At 40.8% G+C, this 27,691-nt stretch overlaps 1 protein-coding gene across 17 annotated transcripts in view; it reads right to left on the reverse strand.

Moving 5' to 3' along the window:
- NFIA (nuclear factor I A) overlaps positions 1-27,691 on the reverse strand; it is a 413,057-nt gene that overhangs the window by 376,707 nt on the left and 8,659 nt on the right. For 7 of the 17 annotated variants that reach the window (XM_075320390.1, XM_075320398.1, XM_075320397.1 and 4 more), the window contains exon 2: positions 21,916-22,447. In XM_075320390.1, the coding sequence (XP_075176505.1) occupies positions 21,916-22,447 (532 nt within the window). Of the gene's footprint in view, positions 1-21,915; positions 22,448-25,800; positions 27,480-27,691 lie in introns of those variants that run through there. The other 10 variants (XM_075320395.1, XM_075320394.1, XM_075320387.1 and 7 more) reach the window with 6 other exon arrangements.

Raw genomic sequence — 27,691 nt, forward strand, 5'->3', positions numbered from 1 at the left:
GCAGGGCCCCCTCTCCTCCTCGCGGGCAGGGCCCCCTCTCCTCCTCGCGGGCAGGGCCCCCTCTCCTCCTCGCGGGCAGGGCCCCCTCTCCTCCTCGCGGGCAGGGCCCCCTCTCCTCCTCGCGGGCAGGGTCCCCTCTCCTCCTCGCGGGCAGGGTCCCCTCTCCTCCTCGCGGGCAGGGCCCCCTCTCCTCCTCGCGGGCAGGGCCCCCTCTCCTCCTCGCGGGCAGGGCCCCCTCTCCTCCTCGCGGGCAGGGTCCCCTCTCCTCCTCGCGGGCAGGGTCCCCTCTCCTCCTCGCGGGCAGGGCCCCCTCTCCTCCTCGCGGGCAGGGCCCCCTCTCCTCCTATACCAGTCTGTTTTTGTAATGTTCATGATTATTGTACTTGTTTTTTTGTATACCTTTTTCACTTTTAAAGCTCCATGGAATAAATGGCACTATAATAATAAAAAATAATAATAATATTGATATTGATGTCCCCAGTAAATTGTCACCAGTTGAGTGATTTGACCACTTGATTGATGTGATAAGTTGAGCGATTTCAGCAGTTGAGTGATGTCACAAGCTGAGTGATGTCACCAGTGGGTGTAATTTAGGTCACTTTGATTTCAGAACTAATTAGTAATTCAACTGGATCTCTACAAAAAAAAGATACTTTGCTCAAATAAAAAGTGGTTATCGTCTAGTAAAAAAAACCAAAACATTTTAAATTAAAAGGCTCCCAATCTGTAGATATCGACTACAATCCAGTTCTGGCTAGTGCTCAACATTTTACCAATTGGATTGTTGGAAAATCAAGAGCGCGTTGTTTCAAGTGGGTTGGGTGACTGGCTAAATAATAGCTGAGCCACCTTCTCTGCTTATACATTCGCTTTGGTATGGAAGGGGGCTGGCTTTGTGGATGTAGTGAGCAGGCAACCAGCCCCCTTCACACACAAGACTGATGATATGCAAACACTGAAAATGCACTAATTTTTGGAGCACTCGCAGGAAATTAAATTTTCCGGGACTGCAATGGAAATCTGAAAATTTGGAGTTTCTCAGATACTAGAATTATATTAGCAAGTTGCTATTGTATGCATAGTTTAGTATATAATTAACTTGACAGCCAGTTTATTGCAGATTTATAGCGAAAAATCAAATGATAGGTTTTATCTTGTTGCCTTATAGGAGGAGAGAAAGTGCAGCTAGCTGCACAATACCAGAGAAAATCCAGAAACTCTTCTCTTTTGCTAGGAAACAAATGGAAAGATCAGAAATTTGTGCAAAGTCAGAATTCAGAAAGAGAATGGTAGATTAATCCCAGCTATTCACCTCAAGGCTTCTAGGGGCTACAACACAAAACAACAGCAGGCTTCAGATCTCCCATCCCGAGTCACTGTGATCAATGATAACCCAACATATCCCTTAGATCTCCCATCCCGAAACACGTGATCAATGACAATCCAGTATAACACTCATGTCTCCCATCCCAAACCATGTGATCGATGAAAGCACAACATGACACCTCATGTGATCAAAGAGGATACAATGTAACACTTAATTGCCCTTACTAAGTCATGTGGTCAATGATGACACAACGTAACAGTCAGATCTCCCATCCAGAGCCATGTATTCAATAATGATACAAGGTAACAGTTGGATTTCCCATCCTGAGCTATGTGATCAATGAAGATACAACGTAACAGTCGGATCTCCCATCCTGAGCTATATGGTCAATAATAATACAAAGTAATGGTCTCATCTCTCATTCAGAGTCATGTGGTCAATGATGATACAACATAACAGTCAAATCTCCCATCCAGAGTTATGTGATCAATGATGACACAATGTAACAGTCGGATCTCCTATACTGAGCCATGTGATCAATGATTACACAATGTAACAGTAACAATCGGATCTCCAATCCTGAGCCATGTGATCAATGATTATACAATGTTACACTTCAGATTCCGACACTTTTGTAAGACTCCTTTCTAAAGAGGTCTTCTGACATGGAGAAAACAAGAAACCTTTGAACATGAGACATCTCAAACGAGGTCCTATGTGTCTCGTAGAAGAGCACTATTATTATTATTATTATTTATTATTATAGCGCCATTTATTCCATGGCGCTTTTCAAGTGAAAGAGGGTATACGTACAACAATCATCAACAGTACAAAACAGACTGGTATAGGAGGAGAGAGGACCCTGCCCGAGAGGGCTCACAGTCTACAGAGGGAGAGAAGACCCTACCCGCGAGGGCTCACAGTCTACAGGGGGAGAGAAGACCCTACCCGCGAGGGCTCACAGTCTACAGGGGGAGAGAGGACCCTACCCGCGAGGGCTCACAGTCTACAGGGGGAGAGAAGACCCTACCCGCGAGGGCTCACAGTCTACAGGGGGAGAGAGGACCCTGCCCGCGAGGGCTCACAGTCTACAGGGAATGGGTGATGGTACAATAGGTGAGGACAGAGCTGGTTGCGCAGTGGTGTACTGGACTGAGGGCTATTGTAGGTTGTAGGCTTGTTGGAAGAGGTGGGTCTTGAGGTTCCTCTTGAAGCTTTCCACGGCAGGGGAGAGTCTGATGTGCTGAGGTAGAGCATATGGAAGTATCTTTTTGGGAATCAGAAATTAAACAATCTACACTAATATACATATAATTTTCGCTAGGCCGTGAATGAATCTAGATCCTTTAAGTGGAAACCCAAGGAAACAAGTTATCTTCCTACTTATAAATTAGATCACTTCAGTCAGAGAGGTCGTCTTACCTATAAAATGAAGGCGCGGCACTACTTCATGAAGTCTCCAAACTTTATTGATTAAGGGCTTTTGTAAAGGGAATCTTAAATCAAAGATTCCCTTAAAAGGGGAACTCCAAAGATATGAGTCACTAATTTTGTTGAGAGGTCTGACCTCAGGGAACCCTACTGATCCTAACTAGGAGCAGACACCAGCCCTATTTTAGTGACTTTTTAGGTTTCCCCTGTTTTGGAGGAAGTCACTTGAATAAAGCTTCCAAGCAGCCGGATCACCATTTTATGGAAAATTTGCTAAATCAGTGCTGCAGTCACTTCATTCTCAGGATTGGTGGTGGTCCCAAGTGGTCATACCCCACATATCATAAAGTGATCCCCCATCCTGGAGATTATAAGATGGGAATACCTGTCAATTATAATCGAGGATAGAGCTGACAAGATTCACCAAAAAGATCTTGCACCGTTTCTACTTCAGATGAGCACCTCAAAGATCACGAGCTGGACAAAAATTTTTCCATCCAGCGGACGGGTGAGGGGCAGACATCTAATTGATTTTTGGAAGAAATTTCATTTATTGGCCCCATAATGAATCCATAACCTTAAATAATGAAATCACTCCATGAGGACTCGATACATACCGAGACTGCCATAAGAAGCCGATATCAAGGAGCATTTTGGAGTATAGTCAAAAATGAAGGAGAACCTACATACTGTATGAAATAGATACATGGTAAAAAGCTAAACAATAATATAAGCAAAATGGTAAACTTCCTTAAAGGGAACCTGTCACCAGTTTTTTGCCCTATAAGCTGCAGCCACCACCAGTGGGCTCTTATATACAGCATTCTAACATGCTGTATATAAGAGCTCAGGCCGCTGTGTAGAACATAAAAAACACTTTATAATACTCACCTAAACCGGTCGCTGCGGTGGATGTGGCTCATATGGGTATTTTCGTCCTCCGGCGCCTCCTCTTTCAGACACCTTCATCCTCCTTCTGAAGCCGCGGTGCATGACACGTCTATCTCATACACACTCGCTGGTCCCGCGCATGCGCACTACAATACTTTAATCTGCCCTGCTTAGGGCAGATCAAAATGCGCCTGCCCAAGACCTGAATGCCGGCGAGTCTGTATGACGTCAGACGCGTCATGCACCGCAGCTTCAGAAGGACAACAGAGGCGGCGAGAAAGATGGCCGAAAGAGGCGGTGCCGGCACCGGAGGACGAAGACGCCCATTTGACCCACATCCACCGCAGCGACTGGTTCAAGTGTTTATGTTCTACTGAGCGGTTTGGGCTCTTATATACAGCATGTTAGAATTCTGTATATAAGAGCCCACTGGTGGTGGCTGCAGCTTATAGGGCAAAAAACTGGTGACAGGTTCCCTTTAAAATCAAATACAATATCAACCATAGCGCCCCTAGTGGCCACATGGAGCATAGTATAGTACAATACTTCTATAATATAGTTAGCAGCATTGCTCAGCAAATACTTTTCCACATCGAGGAGCATCATACAGCCCCTTCCTGCATATGCAATAGTTGGATATAACGCCCCTTTAAGCACACTCGCTACATGGTAAATTGGGGTGTTGAATAAACATTGATTAAGGAACTAAGTGTCATTGTTTCAAGTATCCCGTTCTGATAAATCATTTCCATTTTAATGATAGGTGCTCTTGGTGGGGCCTTTGGAGAAGGATCTCCCAGCGCAGCTGACTGGTCCCGTAGAGCTGCGGCAGCTGGTTCCCCAGCTGTATCCGCAGATCCGCGCTGAACGGAGAGTACAATCCAGGATAAAACCTGTTTTCGGTTACAGCGTATTGGTATGTGTGCTTTCCCTCCAAGCAGCATCATTTAGGGTATTGAGAAAACCACATACCATTTTAGAAGCCGAAGCCATGTGTTTAAAATCTTGACTGACGTGTTCTCCTTGTGTACACACTGCGGTCTATTATTCCAAGCGCTCACTGAGGGGAACACATTGAGGACAGGAGCGAGAGCCCTTTGTGTCCCGAATGTTCCGTGTTTGTAAATAGAATCATTAGTAACCAAGCTCTGTTACATTGTACAAATAAGGCTCCGTCCATTGTCCGTCCACAAGGTACGGGAATGGTAGAAAGGCTGGAAAATCATGGGCAAGGGTGACCCGGGGTGACACTGGTGTGAATGTCGCAATAATACGCAAGAAATTCTTTCCTGCCTCTGTGGTTAGTGAAAAACGTGAAAAGATAGGTCACTCCCCATTCTTAAGACGTGATTCAACCAAATGCCAATTGCTCATTGTGTCCTAAGACAATAATAAAGAATATTCACCTGAGCGGCACATATCACAGACCATCCCTTCCCCATTTAATCAGAACTTAACAATCACCTCATTAATAACTGTTCACACTGCATCAAAACTGTCTGCAAATGTAAAAATGCTTCTACTTGATGTTTACTCAAACTGACAATCAATGCCATGATCCATTTGTCTGATTGTGCAAATCAGAAAATGTATGTGATTTTCTATTTATTGCATAGATACTACTTATCCTATACTCCAGAGCTAAAATCACTATTCTGCTGGTGTAGTCTGTGTGTATATAAATTACTTATTATGTACTCCTAGTGAGTGCAGCTCTGGAGTGTGATACAGGAGGTAACTCAGGATCAGTACAGGATAAGTAATGTAATGTATGTACACAGTGACTGCACCAGCAGAATAGTGAGCGCAGCTCTGGAGTATAATACAGGATGTAACTCAGGATCAGTACAAGATAAGTAATGTAATGTAATGTATGTACACAATGACTGCACCAGCAGAATAGTGAGCGCAGCTCTGGAGTGTGATACAGGAGGTAACTCAGGATCAGTGCAGGATAAGTAATGTAATGTATGTACACAGTGACTGCACCAGCAGAATAGTGAGTGCAGCTCTGGAGTATAATACAGGATGTAACTCAGGATCAGTACAAGATATGTAATGTAATGTATGTACACAATGACTGCACCAGCAGAATAGTGAGCGCAGCTCTGGAGTGTGATACAGGAGGTAACTCAGGATTAGTACATGATAAGTAATGTAATGTAAGTACACAGTGACTGCACCAGCAGAATAGTGAGTGCAGCTCTGGAGTATAATAACGATAAGTAATGTAATAAATATACACAGTGCAGAATAGTGAGTGCAACTCTGGAGGATAATGCAGGATGTAACTCAGGATCAGTACAGGATCAGTAATTGACTCCACCAGTAGAATAGTGAGTGCCGCTCTGGAGAATAATACAGGATCAGTACAGGATAGATAATGTATGTACATAGTGACTGCACCAGCAGAATAGTGAGTGCAGCTCTGGAGTATAATACAGGATGTAACTCAGGATCAGTACAGGATAAGTAATGTAATGTATGCACACAGTGACTGCACCAGCAGAATAGTGAGTGCAGCTCTGGAGTATATTACAGGATGTAACTCAGGATCAGTACAGGATCAGTAATGTAATGTATGTACACAGTGACTGCACCAGCAGAATAGTGAGTGCAGCTCTGGAGTATAATACAGGATCTAACTCAGGATCAGTACAGGATCAGTAATGTAATGTATGTACACAGTGACTGCACCAGCAGAATAGTGAGTGCAGCTCTGGAGTATAATACAGGAGGTAACTCAGGATCAGTACAGGATAAGTAATGTAATGTATGTACACAGTGACTGCACCAGCAGAATAGTGAGTGCAGCTCTGGGGTATAATAACAATAAGTAATGTAATAAATATACACAGTGCAGAATAGTGAGTGCAACTCTGGAGGATAATGCAGGATGTAACTCAGGATCAGTACAGGATCAGTAATTGACTCCACCAGTAGAATAGTGAGTGCAGCTCTGGAGAATAATACAGGATCAGTACAGGATAGATAATGTATGTACACAGTGACTGCACCAGCAGAATAGTGAGTGCAGCTCTGGGGTATAATACAGGAGGTAACTCAGGATCAGTACAGGATAGGTAATGTAATGTATGTACATAGTGACTGCACCAGCAGAACAGTGAGCGCAGCTCAGAAGTAGAATACAGAATAACTTATGGAATGCATATATGTGCACTCTTTCTCTATATAAAATAAAATTGCAATACATTTTCTAATGATTGACCGAATAGAGTGCCTTTAAGTCCGCCATGCTCAGTCCTGCTGTTACCCATCCTCCATTGTTTCCCACCATGTGACCCTTCTTTCCCAGCAGACCTCCGCAGCTGTCCTTTCTCACTCTTACCATCACATATAAACACGCTCTCTCTTTTTTGTGTGTCTCCCAACTGTCTCGCATAACTCGCTCTGTGCACACAAAACACATTTCATTTTGCAAAGTTTTGCAGAACCAGAAGGCAGCCGGATCGGGGGCTATAATGGAGCCGCCCCGGCCAGTGCACACAGCACCTCTTGTCAGGAGGCAGTTATGAAGTCAAATTACTTGACAATAAGCGCTGTGAGGCGGCCGGAAGGCTCCAACTGAGTGGAAAACATCATATTGTTTTAATGGTTTCTTATTAAGGGAAAATAATGAACACTGGTCTTAATTAAACAACTGTAACACAATGATCCGGGTCCTCTGTCACGTACTGACCCCTCCAACAAGTGCACAGCGTCGCGTCCGCGCACGGGGTAGGGACCTAGATTTTCTACAACATTTTAGACTTGAGATTTTTGGTTACATTTAATTTATATTGAAACCCAAATAAAAAAAGGAAATAAAATAATGTATCTATTATTTAAAGAGGGAAAGCAGAGGAATTTGCATTTTTTTTCCAGTAGTTTCTTTATATATATATTTATTTATTTCTGGTCATAATTTTATGAATTAATCAAAAACATCTGGAAACTCTAAACCCAACGTACAGTGGCAAAAATAAAAAAACAAAAGAAAAAGTAATAAAGACATACCATGGGTGGCAGGGTAGCTCAGGGGTTAGCACTGCACGGTGGCTCGGGGGTTAGCACTGCACGGTGGCTCGGGGGTTAGCACTGCACGGTGGCTCGGGGGTTAGCACTGCACGGTGGCTCAGGGGTTAGCACTGCACGGTGGCTCAGGGGTTAGCACTGCACGGTGGCTCAGGGGTTAGAACTGCACGGTGACTCGGGGGTTAGCACTGCACGGTGACTCGGGGGTTAGCACTGCACGGTGACTCGGGGGTTAGCACTGCACGGTGACTCGGGGGTTAGCACTGCACGGTGACTCGGGGGTTAGCACTGCACGGTGACTCGGGGGTTAGCACTGCACGGTGACTCGGGGGTTAGCACTGCACGGTGGCTCAGGGGTTAGCACTGCAGTCTTGCAGCGTTGGGGTCCTTGGTCTAAATCTCTCCGAGGAAGACATGTACACGGAGTTTGTATGTTCTCCCCGTGTTTGCGTGGGTTTCCTCCAGGTCCTCCGGTTTCCTCCCACATTCCAAAAACTGATAGTGATAGGGACTTTAGATTGTGAGCCCCCATGGGGAGAGTGTTGCTGATGTATGTAAAGCGCTATGGAATTAATGGCACTATATTAATGAATATTATTATTATGATTATTATTGGCTATGAAAAGAATTTGGCCCAAATGAAAAACAGGTAAAAAACACCAAAAAGTAGGAGGAAAAATGTTGCAAATCCCATAATGAATTCGTCTCTCAGAGTATATAAAGTTTTGATACCCTCTTTAGACATTGCAGCAGTCACTATATGAATAATAATAATATAATAATATTTATTCATTTATATAGCGCTGTTAATTCCAAAGCGCTTTATATACATCAGCAACACTCTCCCCATTGGGGTTCACAATCTAGGTTCCCTTCGAGTATGTTTATGAAGTGTGGGAGGAAACTGGAGAACCCGGAAGAAACCCACGCAAACACGGTGAGAACATACAAACTCTTTGCAGATGTTGTCCTTGGTGGGATTTGAACCCAGGACCCCAGCGCTGCAAGGCTGCAGTGCTAACCACTGAGCCACCACAAGACTGCAGTGCTAACCACTGAGCCATCACAAGACTGTAGTGCTAACCACTGAGCCATCACAAGACTGTAGTGCTAACCACTGAGCCACCGTGCTGCCCTATCCAATGTGATGTTCACTGAATATCCATCACCACTGAGCTAAGTCTCAAATAAGGGGCCTCCAATGTCTGCATTAACGGTTTATGCAAAAGTATAACTCCTAGCATGTTGTCATGGCATACTGGGGGGTGTAGTTTTGCAATAAACACTGATGCACCTAGTGCCGATCCTGCTATGTTATAGATAAATGGTCTCCAACCGATGTCCTGATAGCCTGAGCAAAACTCGACAACCCCCAGAGTTTCAAAAAGACCACGCTGGAATTTGTAGCTGGAGAACAGGTTGGAGGTTCATGCCTTGGACATATGCATGAAGTGTTTGGCGCCGGCGCAGCACAGATCTGGGGGACGTCTGCTGAGAAGCTTCTTCCTAAAAGTAGCAGAGGCGTTCCTCTGCATCAATAAAAATGAAATGCTAGTGGCTTGCCTATACCAATGGCTGCAAGGTTTTGAACAATTTGGGGACATGGTGCGGCCAAAACTCCTGCCACCTCTATATTTCACAATCATGTGGCATTGGGCCCACCGTGGGTTGGAAGAGCTTTGTCCGGGATACCAATGTGATTGCAAAAAATTACCAGTCAGTGCAGCGCGTCAACCTATGTGAACAATCATATTATCATCTTGTGTGCATGGACGGGCGGTCGACCTGTCTAAACATTATTAAACCACCGCTGATTGGCTTCCATTAATTTGATGAAAATAATTTGCAGGACCCTGTCTGTAGTCTGAGCCCTGCAAATATCCACCGTTCTGCTGGCATCCCCGGAGCCTCTTCTTATTAGTAGGTCTGGCACAATATCGTGCATGTGTCACGTCACGACGACGACGTTGCACCAGACCTACTAATCAGAATGGGTCCCAGAGATGCCGTCAGGTTGAGTTAGGTTTACAAGGCTCTGGACTGGCAGCTATGGACGACCCACATGGCCACCGGAGCAGAGTCCTGTGAATTTTTCAGCTCAATTTACATTTGGGCAGAAGAATCATTGAGGTCGGAGTCACACTTGTGAGAGACTAGCGCGAATCTTGCATCGTACCACCGGCACAGCCTGACGCTCTCCAGACAGGAGCGGCTCAGCTGCATAGAAATACATGCAGCTGACCCATCCTGTCTGGAGCGTGTGCGGTCGTGCCGGGTGATGCGCTGCGAGACTTACGCGAGTCTCTCACAAGTGTGACTCCGGCCAAATACGATCATTCTGAGAGCATAGATCTTCATTGTTTTCTGCAGCACTCGTCATGACAGGAGCGGCTCAGCTGCATAGAGATACATGCAGCTGACCCATCCTGTCCGGAGCGTGTGAGGTCGTGCGATGCGAGACTCATGCGAGTCTCTCACAAGTGTGACTCCGGCCAAATACGATCATCCTGAGAGCATAGATCTTCATTGTTTTCTGCAGCACTCGTCATGACAGGAGCGGCTCAGCTGCATAGAGATACATGCAGCTGACCCATCCGGTCCGGAGCGTGTGCGGTCGTGCCGGGTGATGCGATGCGAGACTCACGCGAGTCTCTCACAAGTGTGACATCGGCCTAATACGATCATCCTGAGAGCATAGATCTTCATTGTTTTCTGCAGCGCTCGTCATGTTTACATGGGAAACTAATCAGGAAATGAGTGTTCCCAAATAATCAGCTAATGTAAGGCTATGTGCCCATTCTGAGTATTTGGTTGCAGAAATTTCTGCACCAAATCTGCATCTCTAGGCAGAAAAAAAAACACGCCCTTTTCATGCATTTTTTCCATGCATTTGGGCTGGAAAAACTGAAAGAATTGACATGATGCAGTTTATTTTATGCTGCAAATCTGCAAGGGGGAAAAAAAAAAAAGCAACATGTGCAGAAATCTTGAGAATTGTCATTGACTTTATTAGCAGGTTTCCCATGCAGTTTTGTGACAAAACTGCACTCAAAAATGCGATAGAAACGCACTGGGCACAAACAGCCTAAATGGCCCTAAAGCCCCCCTTACACATTACACAATGTCAGCCGAACATTACCGATTTTGATAGTTTGGCCGACAGTCTAAAATGTACGGGCGCCTCGCACAGATGAGGTCAGGAGAAGATATCGATCAAAAGGTACGATTCTGAACTGCTGATCGTTTTGTCTTTTCTGAGATAGCACCCGTCTGGCAGTGACCGTCTCATAGAAAACACCGGAGCTCTCGGCAGAAAACTGGGCTAGATAATATGGGAGCATTGGGCGAGAAAGCTGCAGGCGAAAGCATTGCTTGGCTGATAGCCATCAGGACTGGTGAACACACACAGAAAAGGACAGTATATGGGCCCTTTACAGCCCAAAAATGCACAATTCCACCTGTTTGGGAGTGGAAATGGGCCCTTTCACCTCTTTGGCCCCTGTGAGGCCACACCGATGATATGTCCACCCCTCTAATGTGTATGGGGGGCATAAAACTGGACAATGGATCAAAGATGATCAGTGATGAAGAAAAGTCCTGAAGAAATAATAACACCTGCATGAAATAAAAGTTTCTAAAGTCAGATTGTATCTATTGAGAACAAACAGTCAGCAACAATGTATCCAAAAAATAAGAATTATAGATAGATAAAAGGGATAGATGGATATATAGAGGGATGGATAGATAGAGGGATGGATAGATAGAGGGATGGATAGATAGATAGAGGGATAGATAGATAGAGGGATAGATAGATAGATAGAGGGATGGATAGATAGATAGAGGGATGGATAGATAGATAGAGGGATGGATAGATAGAGGGATGGATAGATAGAGGGATGGATAGATAGATAGATAGAGGGATGGATAGATAGATAGATAGAGGGATGGATAGATAGAGGGATGGATAGATAGATAGAGGGATGGATAGATAAAGGCATGGATAGATAGAGGGATGGATAGATAGATAGAGGGATAGATAGATAGAGGGATAGATAGAGGGATGGATAGATAGATAGAGGGATGGATAGATAAAGGCATGGATAGATAGAGGGATGGATAGATAGATAGAGGGATGGATAGATAAAGGCATGGATAGATAGAGGGATGGATAGATAGATAGAGGAATAGAGGGAGAGAGAGAGGGATAGACAGAGGGATAGATAAAGGGATAGATAGGGGTAGAGGGATAAATAGATATAGATAGATAGATAGATAGATAGATAGATAGATAGATAGATAGATAGATAGATAGAGGGATAGATAGAGGAATACATAGAGGGAGGGATAGATAGATAGATAGATAGATAGATAGATGGAGGGATAGAGGCATAGATAGATCATACACATAACGTAGCCTATGCTCCACCAATTCTATATAGATACAATCGTGCACACACTTTTCCTATATGGAGACAGTTTCAAATTTAGTAAAAGGGGACAAAAAAAGAAACCCCCTAAACAGCACAATACAGGCATTGCAGTGACGAAATTTTCCCGGCAGGCTCCTAACAATAGCTATCTTGTTAGGAAGCAGCGAACTACAAAAGGCCCATTCTCACAAGTTACTTGAAACTGCTTCTCTGCAACAGAAAAAAAAAAAAAGTGCAACGCCGCTCCCTTCTACAAAATGAGAGCTTCATCCTATTTCAAACCCAGCCGGGTTCAGGGAATGTCCAGCATTGGGGAATATGAGACATTAACTCCAAATGCAGAAGAAAGGGAGAGGGATGTGGACTGATTATTTCCATGAATGAGATTTATTAATAGGTTTTCGGTTTCAGCGTGATGTGATATTTTCTTTTTTTTTTTTCTCCACTAAAAATATATACAAAGTGAAAAAGGAAAAACATTGTGTAAATATTTATAAATAAAAGATGTAAATATTGTGTACATAAGTGTACATGTCCCAGAACTTAATGCTCTGAATATTACACTATCTGCACCTTACTACAAAAGCATCAAAATATTCATCAAAAAATGAAGAGGTATGAAAATGTACAAAAATATTAACATTGTTGTCACTTGTATCATTTATTTAGTCAATCGACAAAATATACACAGTTCCAGGTCTCTCGCGATTGCTAAATAATAACCCGAGTTTTGTCCGAGACTTTCCGTGCTTAAAATAAGGGATTGGGATCTAATTTTCCAGAACACGCCGGGCTCGAGCCAATGACAAAAAGAACAGACGCGGCCTGGAAATATCTACAGATCTGGAAACCTCATCCTCTCGGATCTCCTAATCTTAATCAATGCCCGAATCGATGCTATGAAACGCAACCCTCAGAACTACGGAATATTCTGTGACAATGAAGATCCATATAAACAAAAAAAAAAAAAGGGGGGCTGATACAAAGTAACCGCTTCATGGAAATTTCTCCCCAAAATGACTCTTTGAAGTGGAGCAGGTGATTTGCAAAAGGCGTCCTGCAATGATTGGTATCGTAAAGTGTCTCTGCACATAATGATAACCCAATGCATGAAGTGCCTCCGCAGCTTATGATAAGCCATTTGGCATAAACACGACAACAGAACCCATTCCCCGGGGTAGAGCGAGCCTGTGCTCATCTGTCACTGGCGACACAAGGACGGCTGATGTGTGTGCACAATGCTCCGCTTAGCAGGTCTTCCCCAGGTGTACTATGGGTGATTTTGGCTCAGAAAATTCAACGCTTCATTTCCCCAATCAATTTATTAGTAAGGAGGATGATAGCAGGTGTGCGCCTCCATCCAACATCATGTTCATCACAGTTCATGGCAACATTATAATCGAGGTCCGCCAGGGATTATTATTTTCTGTTAACCCTTTTGACCTGATGAGAGACAAATCTAAATCTGTCACTTTCAGGAGGTCACTGCTTACAGACGTGTTTCTTTAAGGATAATCATCGTACAAAGAACCTAAGCTTAGGACATTGAGGTCATAAAGCTGGAGGCCTAGTCTTAAAGGGGTTGTCTCAATACACTGCTTCAAGAGCGCACCGCTCCCCAGCCTCCCCACTACCTGTTTGCCGAGGAAACGGTGCGCTCCTGATGATTCAAAGTTTGTATCAGAGGCAAATTTGAGCTACTGATCCGAACTGCATGCGCTCCGATGCTACAAGGAAAGGCAGAAGAAACGGATAAGCACATAGGCACTGAGCCTGGCCCGAACAGCACTTACATCCTCTACTGTAAAGAGCTGACAAGCCAAGGAGATCGGCCACTGCTGACAGACTGCAGACGTGGCTGGGAGCCTAAGCATTAAAACTATATAAATAGACTGAACAAAAATATAAACGCAACACTTGTGCACATTTTAGAGTGGCCTTTTATTGTGGCAAGCCTAAGACACACCTGTGCGATAATCATGCTGGCCAGCCTAAGGTACACCTGTGAAATAATCATGCTGGCCAGCCTAAGGCACACCTGTGTAATAATCATGCTGGTCAGCCTAAGGCACAGCTGTGCAATAATCAAGCTGGCCAACCTAAGGCACACCTGTGCAATAATCAAGCTGGCCAGCCTAAGGCACACCTGTGCGATAATCATGCTGGCCAGCCTAAGGTACACCTGTGAAATAATCATGCTGGCCAGCCTAAGACACACCTGTGTAATAATCATGCTGGCCAGCCTAAGGCACAGCTGTGCAATAATCAAGCTGGCCAACCTAAGGCACACCTGTGCAATAATCAAGCTGGCAAGCCTAAGGCACACCTGTGCGATAATCATGCTGTCTAATCAGCATCTTTATATGTCACACCTGTGAGGTGGATGAATTCTCTCGGTGAAGGAGAAGCGCTGACTAATACTGATTTAGATGAATTTGTGAACAATATTTGAGAAAAAGGCCTTTTGTGTGCATAAAAAAAAAAAAGTCTTAGCTCTTGGAAAAATGGGAGCAAAGACAAAAGTGGTGGATATTTTTTGTTTAGTATAAATTTCCCTCCATTCTGGAGAACACAGAGGATCTTTAATAAGAAGTAAACTGCAAAATTGCTGCTTTTTACAAGCATTCTGAAATTGTAACCAATCGATAATGTTGAGAAAATCCCGTTAAATCAATCATACACTGAAATGGAATCATTTTTGACCGACCAAACAGAACTCAACTTTTTAGACACCATGTTAACGACCTGTAGGACCCGGGGGCCATATCAAGCATTTTGGAGGGGCGCAGTCTTGTTATATTGCACACAGAGGTTCTCACAAATTTTCCCAAGGAAATTACTTGCATATCCAATTAAAAGCCACAATCTCTTATCCATGAACCTTATAACCAACCATTGGCTTTCCATACTCAAGCTCCAATAAAAAAAAAGGAAAACTACAGAACACACAATGTAACAATAATGTTTAACACTTTACCCCATTTTAATCTCTAAAATTAAAAAAAAAAAAAAACAGTGCCCTCTCCTCCCCAAGGTAGTAGACATAATGGTAAGGAGCAAGTCTATGTTGGCCTCCATTGTACCCAACATTTGCAGGTTTGGAAATTACGGATGATAGAAAAAAAGAAAAAAAACAAAACAATCCAGCACTGTAAAACCTTACTTTTATTGAAAGACGCCCCATAACGTCCTCCCGGGATCTCCGAGGTCAAGTGACCAAGGTCTACATTGCCTTTGGGTTGTCCACCGCAGTCCTCAGGGCTTGGTTGCTAAAGTTTACAGCAATTTGCCCACCTCTGGAGGATCTATATGATTTAGGCACTAACCAACTAAATCCTTAATTTAAGGAATATTAGGGACACTTAGTGAATGCCCAATAGGGCCATTGGCTAGGAGAACCCAAATTCTCCCAAATACAGGTCTAGAAAGAATCCAGATAGACCAGTCAAGGATCAAACCAACTGATCAGATCTGAATAGCCCTAAAATCTTGGAGGCTTTCTTCACCCAAGTGCAAAAAAGTGCACATGGCCTATTGCAAAACTACTCTAAGGACAAGGCACCCAGCAAATCATTCCTCATCCCCCTGGACCATCCGTAACAAACCTCTAGCTCCACAGGCCCTTAATTCCTAGAATTTGGAATCGGGAAGTTCTGAGCACCAGACAGTAATGTTCCCATAACTTATTTATAGTGACCAGTTATTACACGGACGTGCGTCCTAACAATCACTCATTCAAAAATTAAAAATACAAAAACATTCTGAGCCCTCACTCTCCAAACAGTCATTAAGAGATTGTCGGAAGGCAGGAATTATCCACATATCCATCTATTAGATAATTTGACACTGAAAATCCCATAACTACAGACACTTACGCAGCAGCGTGACTGAGCAAGGTTCTACAAGGTTACATCCGCCGGGTTGGGTAACTTTAGGCCCCTGCAAACAATGTGCCGGTTACTTAGTATCTGGTAAATCTGCAGCTTTAAAGCACATTTGTAACTGATTAGAATCTGTGCAGCCAAATAAATGGGACACATATTCCAGTCTGGGAACTTTTAAGTAGCCCAACTACTGGAGTTAAATGAAGTGTCCTTCCCTGACCACAACAGACAGTGCGGTTTACCCTGCGCCTGCCTGAAACATCTTGCCATTAGTGGGACAGGAACAAGGAATTCTTCTGTAATTTGCTGAACCCTGAAAGGTCTGAGGTCCTTATATTACATGTACATGACGTTCAACAATAAATTAAAAATTATGACGAGTTGTCACCACTTATGGCACATGATGGGACCGTTATATCGATGACATCCCTTGACTCAAAGTGATCTGTACCCCAATCTATTTATTTAATTAGTAACACATCCATTTTGTTTGTTTGTTTTTTTTAACTTAAATACATGTATTTGGAGCGAAAAATTATTCTGTAATTGTGTTTTATTAAAAACCTTGCACCGTTTGGGTTTTACAGGCTTTTTCCTTCCCAAAAATATTCAACTTTAACGTGGTCTGTTGCCATAAATCAGCTGAGAGGAGCTCAGAAAAAGACAGATACAAACATTACAAAGTCTCCTGTTTTTTTTTTCTTGTTTTTTTATTTGTGGCTAGCTACAGAATGAGTTAACTGAGAATCCATCAGTAAGCTGTGCTAGTGCTCTTATTAGCACAAGCTCACTGATGGATTCTCAGTTAACTCATTCTGCAGCTAGCCAAAAGGAGTGCAACATAGAAGCTATAGAAGGCAAACGCATGCTTTTAAATAACAGAAAAAAACTGCACCCCAAATGGTGAGGTTGTGGACCTGACCAATGAAACAAGACTATTAAATACCATTATTATAAGAACATACATCTTTACACAAGTAATTTCCAAAAATAAAGTTTCTATTGTGTAGAAAAGACGTTTTGTCACCACTAAAGGCACTTTCGCTCATTCTTGTGGTATCCACCACATTACCAATAAGTCTATGGTCAGCTTTGTGCTGATTACTTCTCCTTTGAGGCCTTTTACAAGGATCATAAAGAGATGTTCTAACCAAATAAGTTCCCTGTAGTGGTTGCATAATTCCCTAAGATTATATTTTGAAATACAAAAAGGACACCTCTCCAAAATGTATAAATCCTCTATAAAAAGGAGCCTGAACCCCCAAAATTTTCCTATAGCCAATGCAAATTACGTCTTCAGTAATCCCAGGCCAAGACGACCCCCCCAGTCATGTCCAAGTCTTGAGCCACCAGCAGAGGAGACTTCTGTTTGCCCAAATATTTAAGAAACATTAATGAGGGATTTATCTTCTCTAAACCCCAACCGACCATTGCCTAAAGAAGCAGTCTACTGCATTTCATAGGAATAACGTGGTGTTGGGTCCACCTGATCGCCCAACAATTTCCGATATCTACTGCCAAATGGCTCTTAATATTCCAAAAACAAGATTGACCTTCAAACTAAAAATACTAAAAAAACAAGACCAATAAACTATTCTAGGCTTTGGTGCTTGAGGACTGGTGGGGTATTTGTCTTCTGTCGGAGGCCGGGGGACAAATTTGGAATGTTCGTAGACTAAGGAAAAAAGGAAGAGGAATTCTCGCTAAAAATATGTTCAAAGCTTCCTAACACACAGGACAACCATAGTCTTAAAAAATATTATGAAAAAAAAATGGACTCTATAGATTTAAGAAAATGTCCAGTTTGGTGAACACCAATGTGGACTAAGCATTGCAATTTTTTTTTACCAGGACCAGACCATCCAATACAAATCTTTGACGGAGGTCATTATTTGCTTTCAACCTTTTCCTTATAACTATTTTATAAGACAGAAGTGACAAAAATTATCCAACCATCAACATCATTAATGACCATTGATGTGTCTGTGGCACTAAATCTATTAAGAGCAAGCAAACAAATTGGTTTCTATTGGACACGCGCTCGCTATAAAAATTAGGATTATTTATCATTTATCCTTTTTTGGCTGGGTTGTTTGCAATGAAAATAACAAAATATTACAAAAGAAAAAACAACATTTTCAACAAGAGTTCGGGGAAATATATGAAGTCCTAGAAGATTTTTTAGCAACCCACTATTGTTTTTTGTTACATTTTTTTATAGATTTTTGGTACTTTTTTTCTTTTCATAGAAACACATTATCGTCCATCACATTAGGACATTTTATTCATTCAAAATAAAAAATAGAAAATCCCCAGCTCCACACCTGATCTTTAGCTATGGCAAGTGGTTCATCCCGATGTGCCAGCAGGACCATCTGGTCAATCCGCACTTTGGGGGCTTTCAATACCATTTTATGATGAAATTGCAGAAACGCTGCCAAAACTGAACTAAAATTTCGGCACAACCTGCCCAGTCTGGTCTTCATTTGGCTTAATTTGTATTTAGGACAAAGGGGATATTTTGCAGCTTGAAAAACACAAATGTCGCTTTCTATAATTCAACTAGATACATGGGAGATTTACTGGTGCTGAAACCTTACGATGGGGCTTTCTGCAATTTTTCAACTGATATTCAATGACCCACTTGCAAAAATGACCAATACGGCTTTCCAAGTTGAAACAAAAGGAAAAGGAAATTTGAATTTTTTTGCAGTTTCTATTTAATTATGCAGATACTTTCATTTTTTTTTCTTGCTAACGTGAAGAGAAAATAAAAAAAAAATATAAACAATTAAAAATATATATATATATATATATATATATATATATATATATATATATATATATATATATATATATATATATATATATATATATATATATATATATGTGTGTATATAATAATAAAAATATATATTTGTATTACTTTATTTAATTATATTTACTTATAATTAATGATATTTATTTTTCAATATATTATATATTATATATATATATATATATATATATATTATACACACACACACACTTTTTTTATATATAATATATTTAAATAAATTTTAAATATATATGAAACTTTATTTTTTTAAATTTAATATAATAATAGACACACTTTTTAAATTTGTGTATATACATAAAAATAAAAGAAAAAAAATATTTTTTTATTTTCTACTTAAAATGTATACTAATATGTATGTATGTATATATATATATATATATATATATATATACATACATACATACATACATACACACACACACATATTTATATATATATATATATTTTTGTGTGTATATATATATATATATATATATATATATATATATACACACACACACACACACACACACACACACACACACACACACACACACATTTATATAATTTTTAATATATATTTTTTTATGTTTTTTTAAATGTATTTATTTTGTTTGTAAACATTAAATTGATTTGTAAATAGTTCCAATTCATATTTTTATTCTTTAATTTATGTAACTTGAATACACTGGTTTAAAATTGCAGGGCAACTTTCTTTTTTTCTCTCTCTAACTCCGAACATGGCCCTGATACAAGCTGCCTACCTCATTTACAGAAGGGAAAGGCCTGGAGTATCAGGTGTCAAGTCATTGTTCGCTTGCCAGAATATATATCCATCCACTGTCTGCCTACTGCTAAGTTCTAACTCTTTAACAAATCTGGCCTCAGACAAAATTAAACCACTTCAAAAAGAAAGTTTTTTTTTCTCTCTTCCCACAACTTTGCCCACATAAGCCCAACGTTGCACCCCAGCTGCAACTCTCCAAACTTTTTTTGCGGTTGACTGCTTACGAATGATCAAAGGTTAAATTTTATCTAAAAGGTCAACTGCCTTGTGGCAAAGGTTACGACCTTAACAACTAAAAAGTGACTTTGCCACGTGCCTGCTTTAACTCCTCATCTTGATACAGATCGCCCCTTCCTGGAAAGAGTCATACATTTCCTGTACTTTTTATTTTTTTTTCTCTTATAATTTCTGAAAACTTAAAAACAAAACAAATTTCAAACATATTTGCAAAAACTTTCACATATTTACAAAGTTCTGAGTGTTATTTGTTCCTCCACACAAATTCCTATAGACACTTAGAAGTCTGAAAACTCTGTATCTGCGAAGATTTGAAAAAATAATATTTCGTACCCAGGCATTTTTACAGTATATTTATGGCCTTTCTCATGCACTGCAGAGATTTGTGTAACGTAATCTATCACTTTATAGTAAGAAAAATACTGAAAGAATTATATATTTTTTTTTTAGAATAGCGTCAATTTAGATCTCCTATTACGCTATATCTGTAAAATATTGTATAGCTCAATGCTAATATAGGTAGGTCAAGATCAGGGAGGGAAAAACAAAAAGGTTTCTTTATGGTATTAAGGCATTTTGCAGAACTTTAGGAAATTAAAAAAAAAAAAGTGGAGAAAAGTGGGACCGCGATGGGCACGAGAGTATATGCGAACAAAGCTGTTGGTAAACTGGAGAAAGTACAGACTTGTGAAGAGGATCAGAATATTTTATTTAGCAGATTTGTGCAATTGTACATATATAATGAAACTATAAAATTGTGAAAAATATATACACATTATATATATATATATATATATATATATATATATATATATATATATATAAATTATTTGTGTAAGTGCATTTATATGAGATTGATAGGTGTGCTAATAGATCAATAGACATATATGTAGCTACATAGTATTACACGGGTGGACATGGTTTCCCCAGTTTTCTCATGTTCTAAACTTCTTAAAACAACAAGTAACATTTTATGATCAGCAAATAAAAATATATCAAAGCAATCAATGCCAAGACATATAACTATATATTGATATAAGAACTCATGAGACAGGAGTTTACACACAATATAACTTTTATCTACCACGAAGACTTACACAACCAGCCCCTACTGGCACACACGCAGTTAAGTGGTACGGGCCCTGGCAGGTGAAGGGTACTTTTAGTACTTGGCATTCTTGAAGCTCAGACACTTAACTGTTCAAGTGCCGTAGAAATACAGATAAAGTCACTGGCAGCTCACGTGAATAAAAGACCGAGGCCTACGTATCAATGCCTCCATACCATTACTGTTCCAACCGGAGAAGTTATCCCAAAATATCCGCAACATTAAACATACAGAGACAAAGTCTAAAGTCTTCTGAACATCAGACATGTTAGACGACAGATAATACCACTTTAAAAAAAAAAAAATCAACTCTGGAAAGAATGTGACATACGGGCCTGGATACATTTTGTGACAAGCAGGACAGCACCATGGGGTATATAAAAGCAATGTGATGTATAGACTGTTAATCAGACAGCCGTTTAATAGGGCTTTAAACCAAAGAGTCGAGACCCACAGGGATTTCTGATAGTAAATGGCAGTAACGTCCATCATCCGCGTTATTGAAAACCTATCATACATCATCTACTATGTGTCTGTGCCCTTACGTTTTGACTCTCGCAAGCTTTTACATCCATTACTAAGTGCATTTCAGCCTCCCCGCACCTATAGATCAGATCGCAATCATGCCAAGAATTCAAGGTGAGCTTAATTTTCATAATTAAATATTCAAACACCTCATTACATAATTGCCCATGTATCAGGTCTGTTTATTGTAGCAGCATCCCGAGGGTTGGAAACAGAATCCTAGGTGCCACTGTTTTACCATCACCTAGGCAAGGCCACGACTGGTGCCAAGAATCCATCACTATCCAGAGCACATTTTGACACAGGGTTTAGGCTTAGAGACCGAACCTCAAAACCGGGTGCACTTTTTATACCATTGCTATTCACGGGGCATAAGATTCCCTTAAAAAAAAGTTTCCAAAAAGTTGCAAAAACTGGAAGAAAGTCGAAAAAGTGAGCTTACCTGCTGAGTGCACAAAGTATGCCAAGTATAAGTCGAGTTCCTTGACCGAAACTCCTATGTGGTGCGGCTGTACGCACAGCCCGGGGTTAGAACACTGCGGAGATTTTACAAGACGTTCGCCATCAGTACTTTCGAGTGGGATACCTTTAAATAAAATCACCATGACCAGGTCCAGTCTCCAGACCTTGTCCGCTTGTCGGAGGCAGTCAATCCTTCTCATTTTTCCTTTCTGGTCAGGGTTGGAGAGAACGCAACATGCCGGCTTTTTCCCTGTAACAGTGAGTACAAAATCCTCCCGATATTCCGGCCTAATATCTTTTCTCAGCTTCGCCAGGAGCCGGGACGCCCATTTCTGTTTCACTTCTGGTTTTTCGCTCAGTAACTCGTCCTTCACGGCTCTTTCCTCCTCTTTCGACATGCGTTTTTCGTGTTTTTTGAAATATTTTCGCTTTCGGGCTTGGAGGTTGAACCACGTGTAGGCAAAGGCTCGCACGTGCGGCAGAAGTGCTTCGATGAAGGGATGGAATTCATCCTGCAGAAGAGGAAAACACAAAGAAAAATATACCAATGAAAAAAAATAATTTCGAAAAGCCAAACGAGGGAAACAAATACTTATTTTTGGCCGGAGACATAACATTGAGTTACAGACAAATATTTATATAGTAAAGTTCGAGGGACGGAGCCCGAGTCGTATGGCAGGAAGTTTCTCCTGGGGAACAGAGAAGTGATAGGCCTTAATTTCCATAGAAAAAATAAAAATAGAAAAAAAAAACAGAAAAGAAAAGAAAAATAACTTAAAATTCTACCCCCCCCCAAAAAAAAATAAAATAATAATATATAATAAATAGTGTAATGGTGCCAATTGTGGACATTATCTCACTTTCTATACCTTGTTGCTACCTTACAAAGAAAAAAAAAATTACAAAAACATCAACATTTTATGTCTGAGTTGCGGGAAGGTTAAACTCATTGGAAAAGGCCACAAATCAATACAGCCGTAAAAGTTTCATGATTATTGTAAAAAATACATCTACTCTTTTACGAGGTCGGAGAGCTGGGAAGAGCCGATTCTTCGCTCCACATGTACTTGTAGAATTGGCTCTGAATTATGTATTACATAATTAAGCGCGTATTTAATTTATACCTGACCCAAGATCACACGTTATCTCCAGATATTGAAACCCGGCGCCGATCAAAGCGAATCCAAAACACTCAGCACCCTTCAAGGGCCAAACAACTCACTTATTTAAAGGGACAGTACACCTTTTTATATAATAATATTTTGTTTTTATTATTATTTTTTTAAGATTTAGATTATACAATTCATTTCAGTATAGGAATACGAGACTTCGTGGGAAATTAAATTTGAAAAACTGTTGGGGGTTGAATTAAAAATAAAACAATATATTATATAATTTTCATTTGGTCTAATGAATAAAATGCTGTTTATCCAAAATAGCTTAAAAGTACAAAACAAGAATTCAAAAGAAAATATTCTAAAAGAAAAATAAATATTACATAGACTATTTTTCTGATCTGGAATTTTGTGTGCATATTATACATACATATACATACACACATATATATATTTTTTTTAATTATTTTTAAGGGTCAGGTTTATAAATCTGCAGGTATGGCTGTTTCTTAGCAAAAGAAAAAAGTATGCAAAACTACGACTATCTCTTAACTTTTTACTACTTGGTGCGACACACACACACACACAGTGGATTATTTATAATTTTTTTATGAAACCAACTGGTTATGACAGTAACTCATATTTTCTAAGCGGCTAAAAATATGTCTAGAGGTGGAAAATATTTAAGGTTTTCTGAGCACCTACCTATCCGAACCTAAAGATGTAAACATATAATAATTACATCTTCGAGAAAAACAGAAAAATTCAACTACACGTAATTACCGGCTGTACGCTTGGCGAAATAACTAGGAATTTTTGGCCGTTTTTTTTTCTAATTAATTGCAATTTATTTCTGCTGCGGTGAACTTTTTTTAAATTTTTTTCAGGTTTTTTTTTATTACAAGTTCAAGTACAACCTATGCTATAAAGCAGGGCTTCTGACTTATAGAAGAATGTCTGTTTCTAAAGCTGGACGAACAGTTTGCAGAGGAAACGTTTAATATTTACTTCTAGAAGGAGCTTAGAAAAGAAGAGAATGAACTCAACTTTGTAACCTAAGCATTAATAATTCAGCAGCTCTGACTAGACAACTGTTCTGACCTGAGTTTTAAGCTGCCGAAAAGAAAAAAAAAAAAAAAAAAAATCAGCAAAAAAAAAAAAGAAAAAAAAAAAAATCACAACAATTTCTAAGCTTTAGATAAGCAGGTTACACAATCGGGCTCAGCCAGAGCTGACCTCGTCCATTCACACTGGACTAAAACCCCAACTAAAAATTCACTTTCTGCTCAGTCAGAAAAAAAACTTTTCTTTTTAGGTCCAAAACCGTCTCAAAAAGTTACATTCCACGGACAAAAAAAACCCTATCGATATCATTCTGCTGAATACTGTAACTGCAGAGTGTTTCCAAAGCTCTCTGAATATTTGTGCTGGAAACTACGAGAACAGTTTAGTATTAAAAAAAAAGTCGCTTAGCAAACAAGACGACAATACAATGTGACACGTCACACCGGCGACCCGAGATAAGCGACACCTAAGGAAATATTTAAAGCATTTTTTTTTTTTTTACATTACAGGATCCTATAACTATAGTGTTACAAGTCATTCAGGGTCTGAAAAGGTTCAAGTTCCAGACTCCCCCTTCACCTACATACAGAATCCAAATCTCAGTTTAACCCACCTATTGCCAAAAAAAGCTCTGCAGCTGTAAAGATCATGGAAAAAAAGTATCATAACACCTAAATGCAAATATAATAATATATATACATATATATATATATATATATATATATATATATATATATATATATATATATATATATATATATATATATATATATATATACATACACATATATATTATATGTGAGATGTGAAATAAATTCTACTTAGTAGTAAAACAAGGAAAACAAACCAACAAAAGGCAGAAAAAGTTCTTATAATAACAATGAAAATACAAAAAAAGTTCATTTTAGGTCAAGTTTAAGGCGACATAAGACGATAAAGGATTAGCACACTCCCAATTACGACATCAACAATTTTACGCAAAAAGACAGGTATTACGACACCATGGAAAATAAAAAAAAAATAATAAAATTAAGTGAAAAATATAAAATAAATTAAAAAAAAAATTAAAAAAAAATAGAAATGACAGCATTATTATTCTATAAAAGATGATAAGATGGTATATCGACCATGACCATCAATATAACTTTTTTTTTTTGGCTTCAATAGAACTTTTCTAAGGCCCGTTGCTAGTCCTGCTTGCGGACATGTGCTGTAATTTCACATGTGCATGTAAGGGGGGACAGTATCGTTAGGCCTAGGCAGCCAGCACATAAATCACGCTTTGCACTAAATACTTTTTGCTGCAACTTTAGCTTAAAAAGAATTAGGAAAAAAAAAAAGCAAAAATTGTTACCAGAGGATTTTATCATCATCTATGGATTTTATTCATGGTCCATATATAGAGACCGTGACATAAATGCTATAATATTCAGCACAGCTCGTCTGCGTGCCTCTATACAGTAACATGTGCTATATGCTCTGCGTAAGTCTGCCAATAATTTCCAAAGTGCTATTTTATAATTACAGGTTACGTTATATAATTTCTCCCACACCCCTAACCCAAAGGCTATAAGAACTCCAGACATGGGATTTCTTTTCCTAATGCTTCGGAGCTAAATATGAAATACAGACAAGAAATAAAAATAAATGAAAATATTGAAAAAACAGACATGAATCCACTGTACCCAAACACTTGTAGCCGGCCAACCAGGAGTGACCGGTGGCAAGGATCTAGATCCAGGAAAGAAAGTGGAGGCTCCATCTACCTCACCTCCTGTGCCCATTGCCAACCCAAGTGCCATGACCCCCCCCAACATTGCCCCACTGCACCCGCCTGAAGGAGAGTAGATACTACCACAGATCTTGAGCCGCATAGGGTGATATCTGCTTGGTAAAAAAAGTTGCACGTAGAATTCATCCCCCTTGTATGATAGTCAGCGACCAGAGGGGGAGAGAGACAGATCTGAACTGCCCAGAGAACAGAGACAGCACAGCCAGGACCGGCCCCCACACACACACTGACACACACTCACTCTGCAAGGAAATCCACCAACATATTTACACACTAAACTACAGCTAACTAGCCCAACTAAACAGCTCACTATGCAAATATGCACAACTACACAGCACGACTGTACAACCCAACACAACTGGCCACACAACTAACCAACACTACTGTAAAACCCAACACAACTAGCCAATGACGACACAACTGGCCAGTGACTACGGTACAGCCCAACACAACTGGCCAGTGACTACGGTACAGCCCAACACAACTGGCCAGTGACTACGGTACAGCCCAACACAACTGGCCAGTGACTACGGTACAGCCCAACACAACTGGCCAGTGACTACGGTACAGCCCAACACAACTGGCCAGTGACTACGGTACAGCCCAACACAACTGGCCAGTGACTACGGTACAGCCCAACACAACTGGCCAGTGACTACGGTACAGCCCAACACAACTGGCCAGTGACTACGGTACAGCCCAACACAACTGGCCAGTGACTACGGTACAGCCCAACACAACTGGCCAGTGACTACGGTACAGCCCAACACAACTGGCCAGTGACTACGGTATAGCCCAACACAACTGGCCAGTGACTATGGTATAGCCCAACACAACTGGCCAGTGATTACACAACTGACCAGCAGCTGTGCACAACTACACAGCACTACAGTATAGCCCAACACAACTGACCAGTGACTACACCAAACTAACCAGCAGCTGTGCACAACTACACAGCACTACAGTATAGCCCAACACAACTGACCAGTGACTACACCAAACTAACCAGCACTACTGTACAACCCAACATAACTGTAAAGTGAATGCACACTACTAACCAACACAACTGGAAAGTGACTACACACAACTACCCAGAAGCTGTGCACAGCTACACAGCACACACAATTTACCAGTTAACCCCATACCCAACACACAAACTACAAAACCCATGGCACATCTGCAACTACCCCCACACACAATGAAATCCCAATAACCAGCACACCAACACAGCTAGCCAGCGCACATACCCACTGCAATGCTACTCCAACACACACCTAGCCAAGAGGCTACAGCCAACTATACCACACTACAAAAAGACACAAGCAGCAACATTGTATCCAACTCTCATCCACATCCTGCTCTGCTCCCAGTACAGAAGAGAAAGAAAGCAAACACCAAGCTGCAAAGCAATCCCCCCTCACATACACTGTGCCCTGCAAGCAACATGACACATGCTGCCCATTATACTGCAATCCAGAGCCTGGGCAAAGTGGACAGCAACACCCAGACACCAGGGACCATCCTCAGCAACTATCTGCCATGCACAAAGTGACACAAAGCCAATAACTGTCCCCAGGATTCCTGCACTGTCTGGCCAGCACACACTCATGACAAGCCAATGGCAGCAGCACTACACAACTTCATCCCTCCAGCCAGTGACACTTCCCCAGTGCCAATGTCATTGTGTGGGGATCATTAGTGAGTGCACCCACTGGAGGTGTGTAGAAGTATAACAATAACCCCAGAGCGGTGCCCACATGCCCTGGCATATACTGCAGGGCTGC

The sequence above is a fragment of the Anomaloglossus baeobatrachus genome, chromosome 8 (genome assembly GCF_048569485.1).
Source record: "Anomaloglossus baeobatrachus isolate aAnoBae1 chromosome 8, aAnoBae1.hap1, whole genome shotgun sequence".
Taxonomy (NCBI): Eukaryota; Metazoa; Chordata; class Amphibia; order Anura; family Aromobatidae; genus Anomaloglossus; species Anomaloglossus baeobatrachus.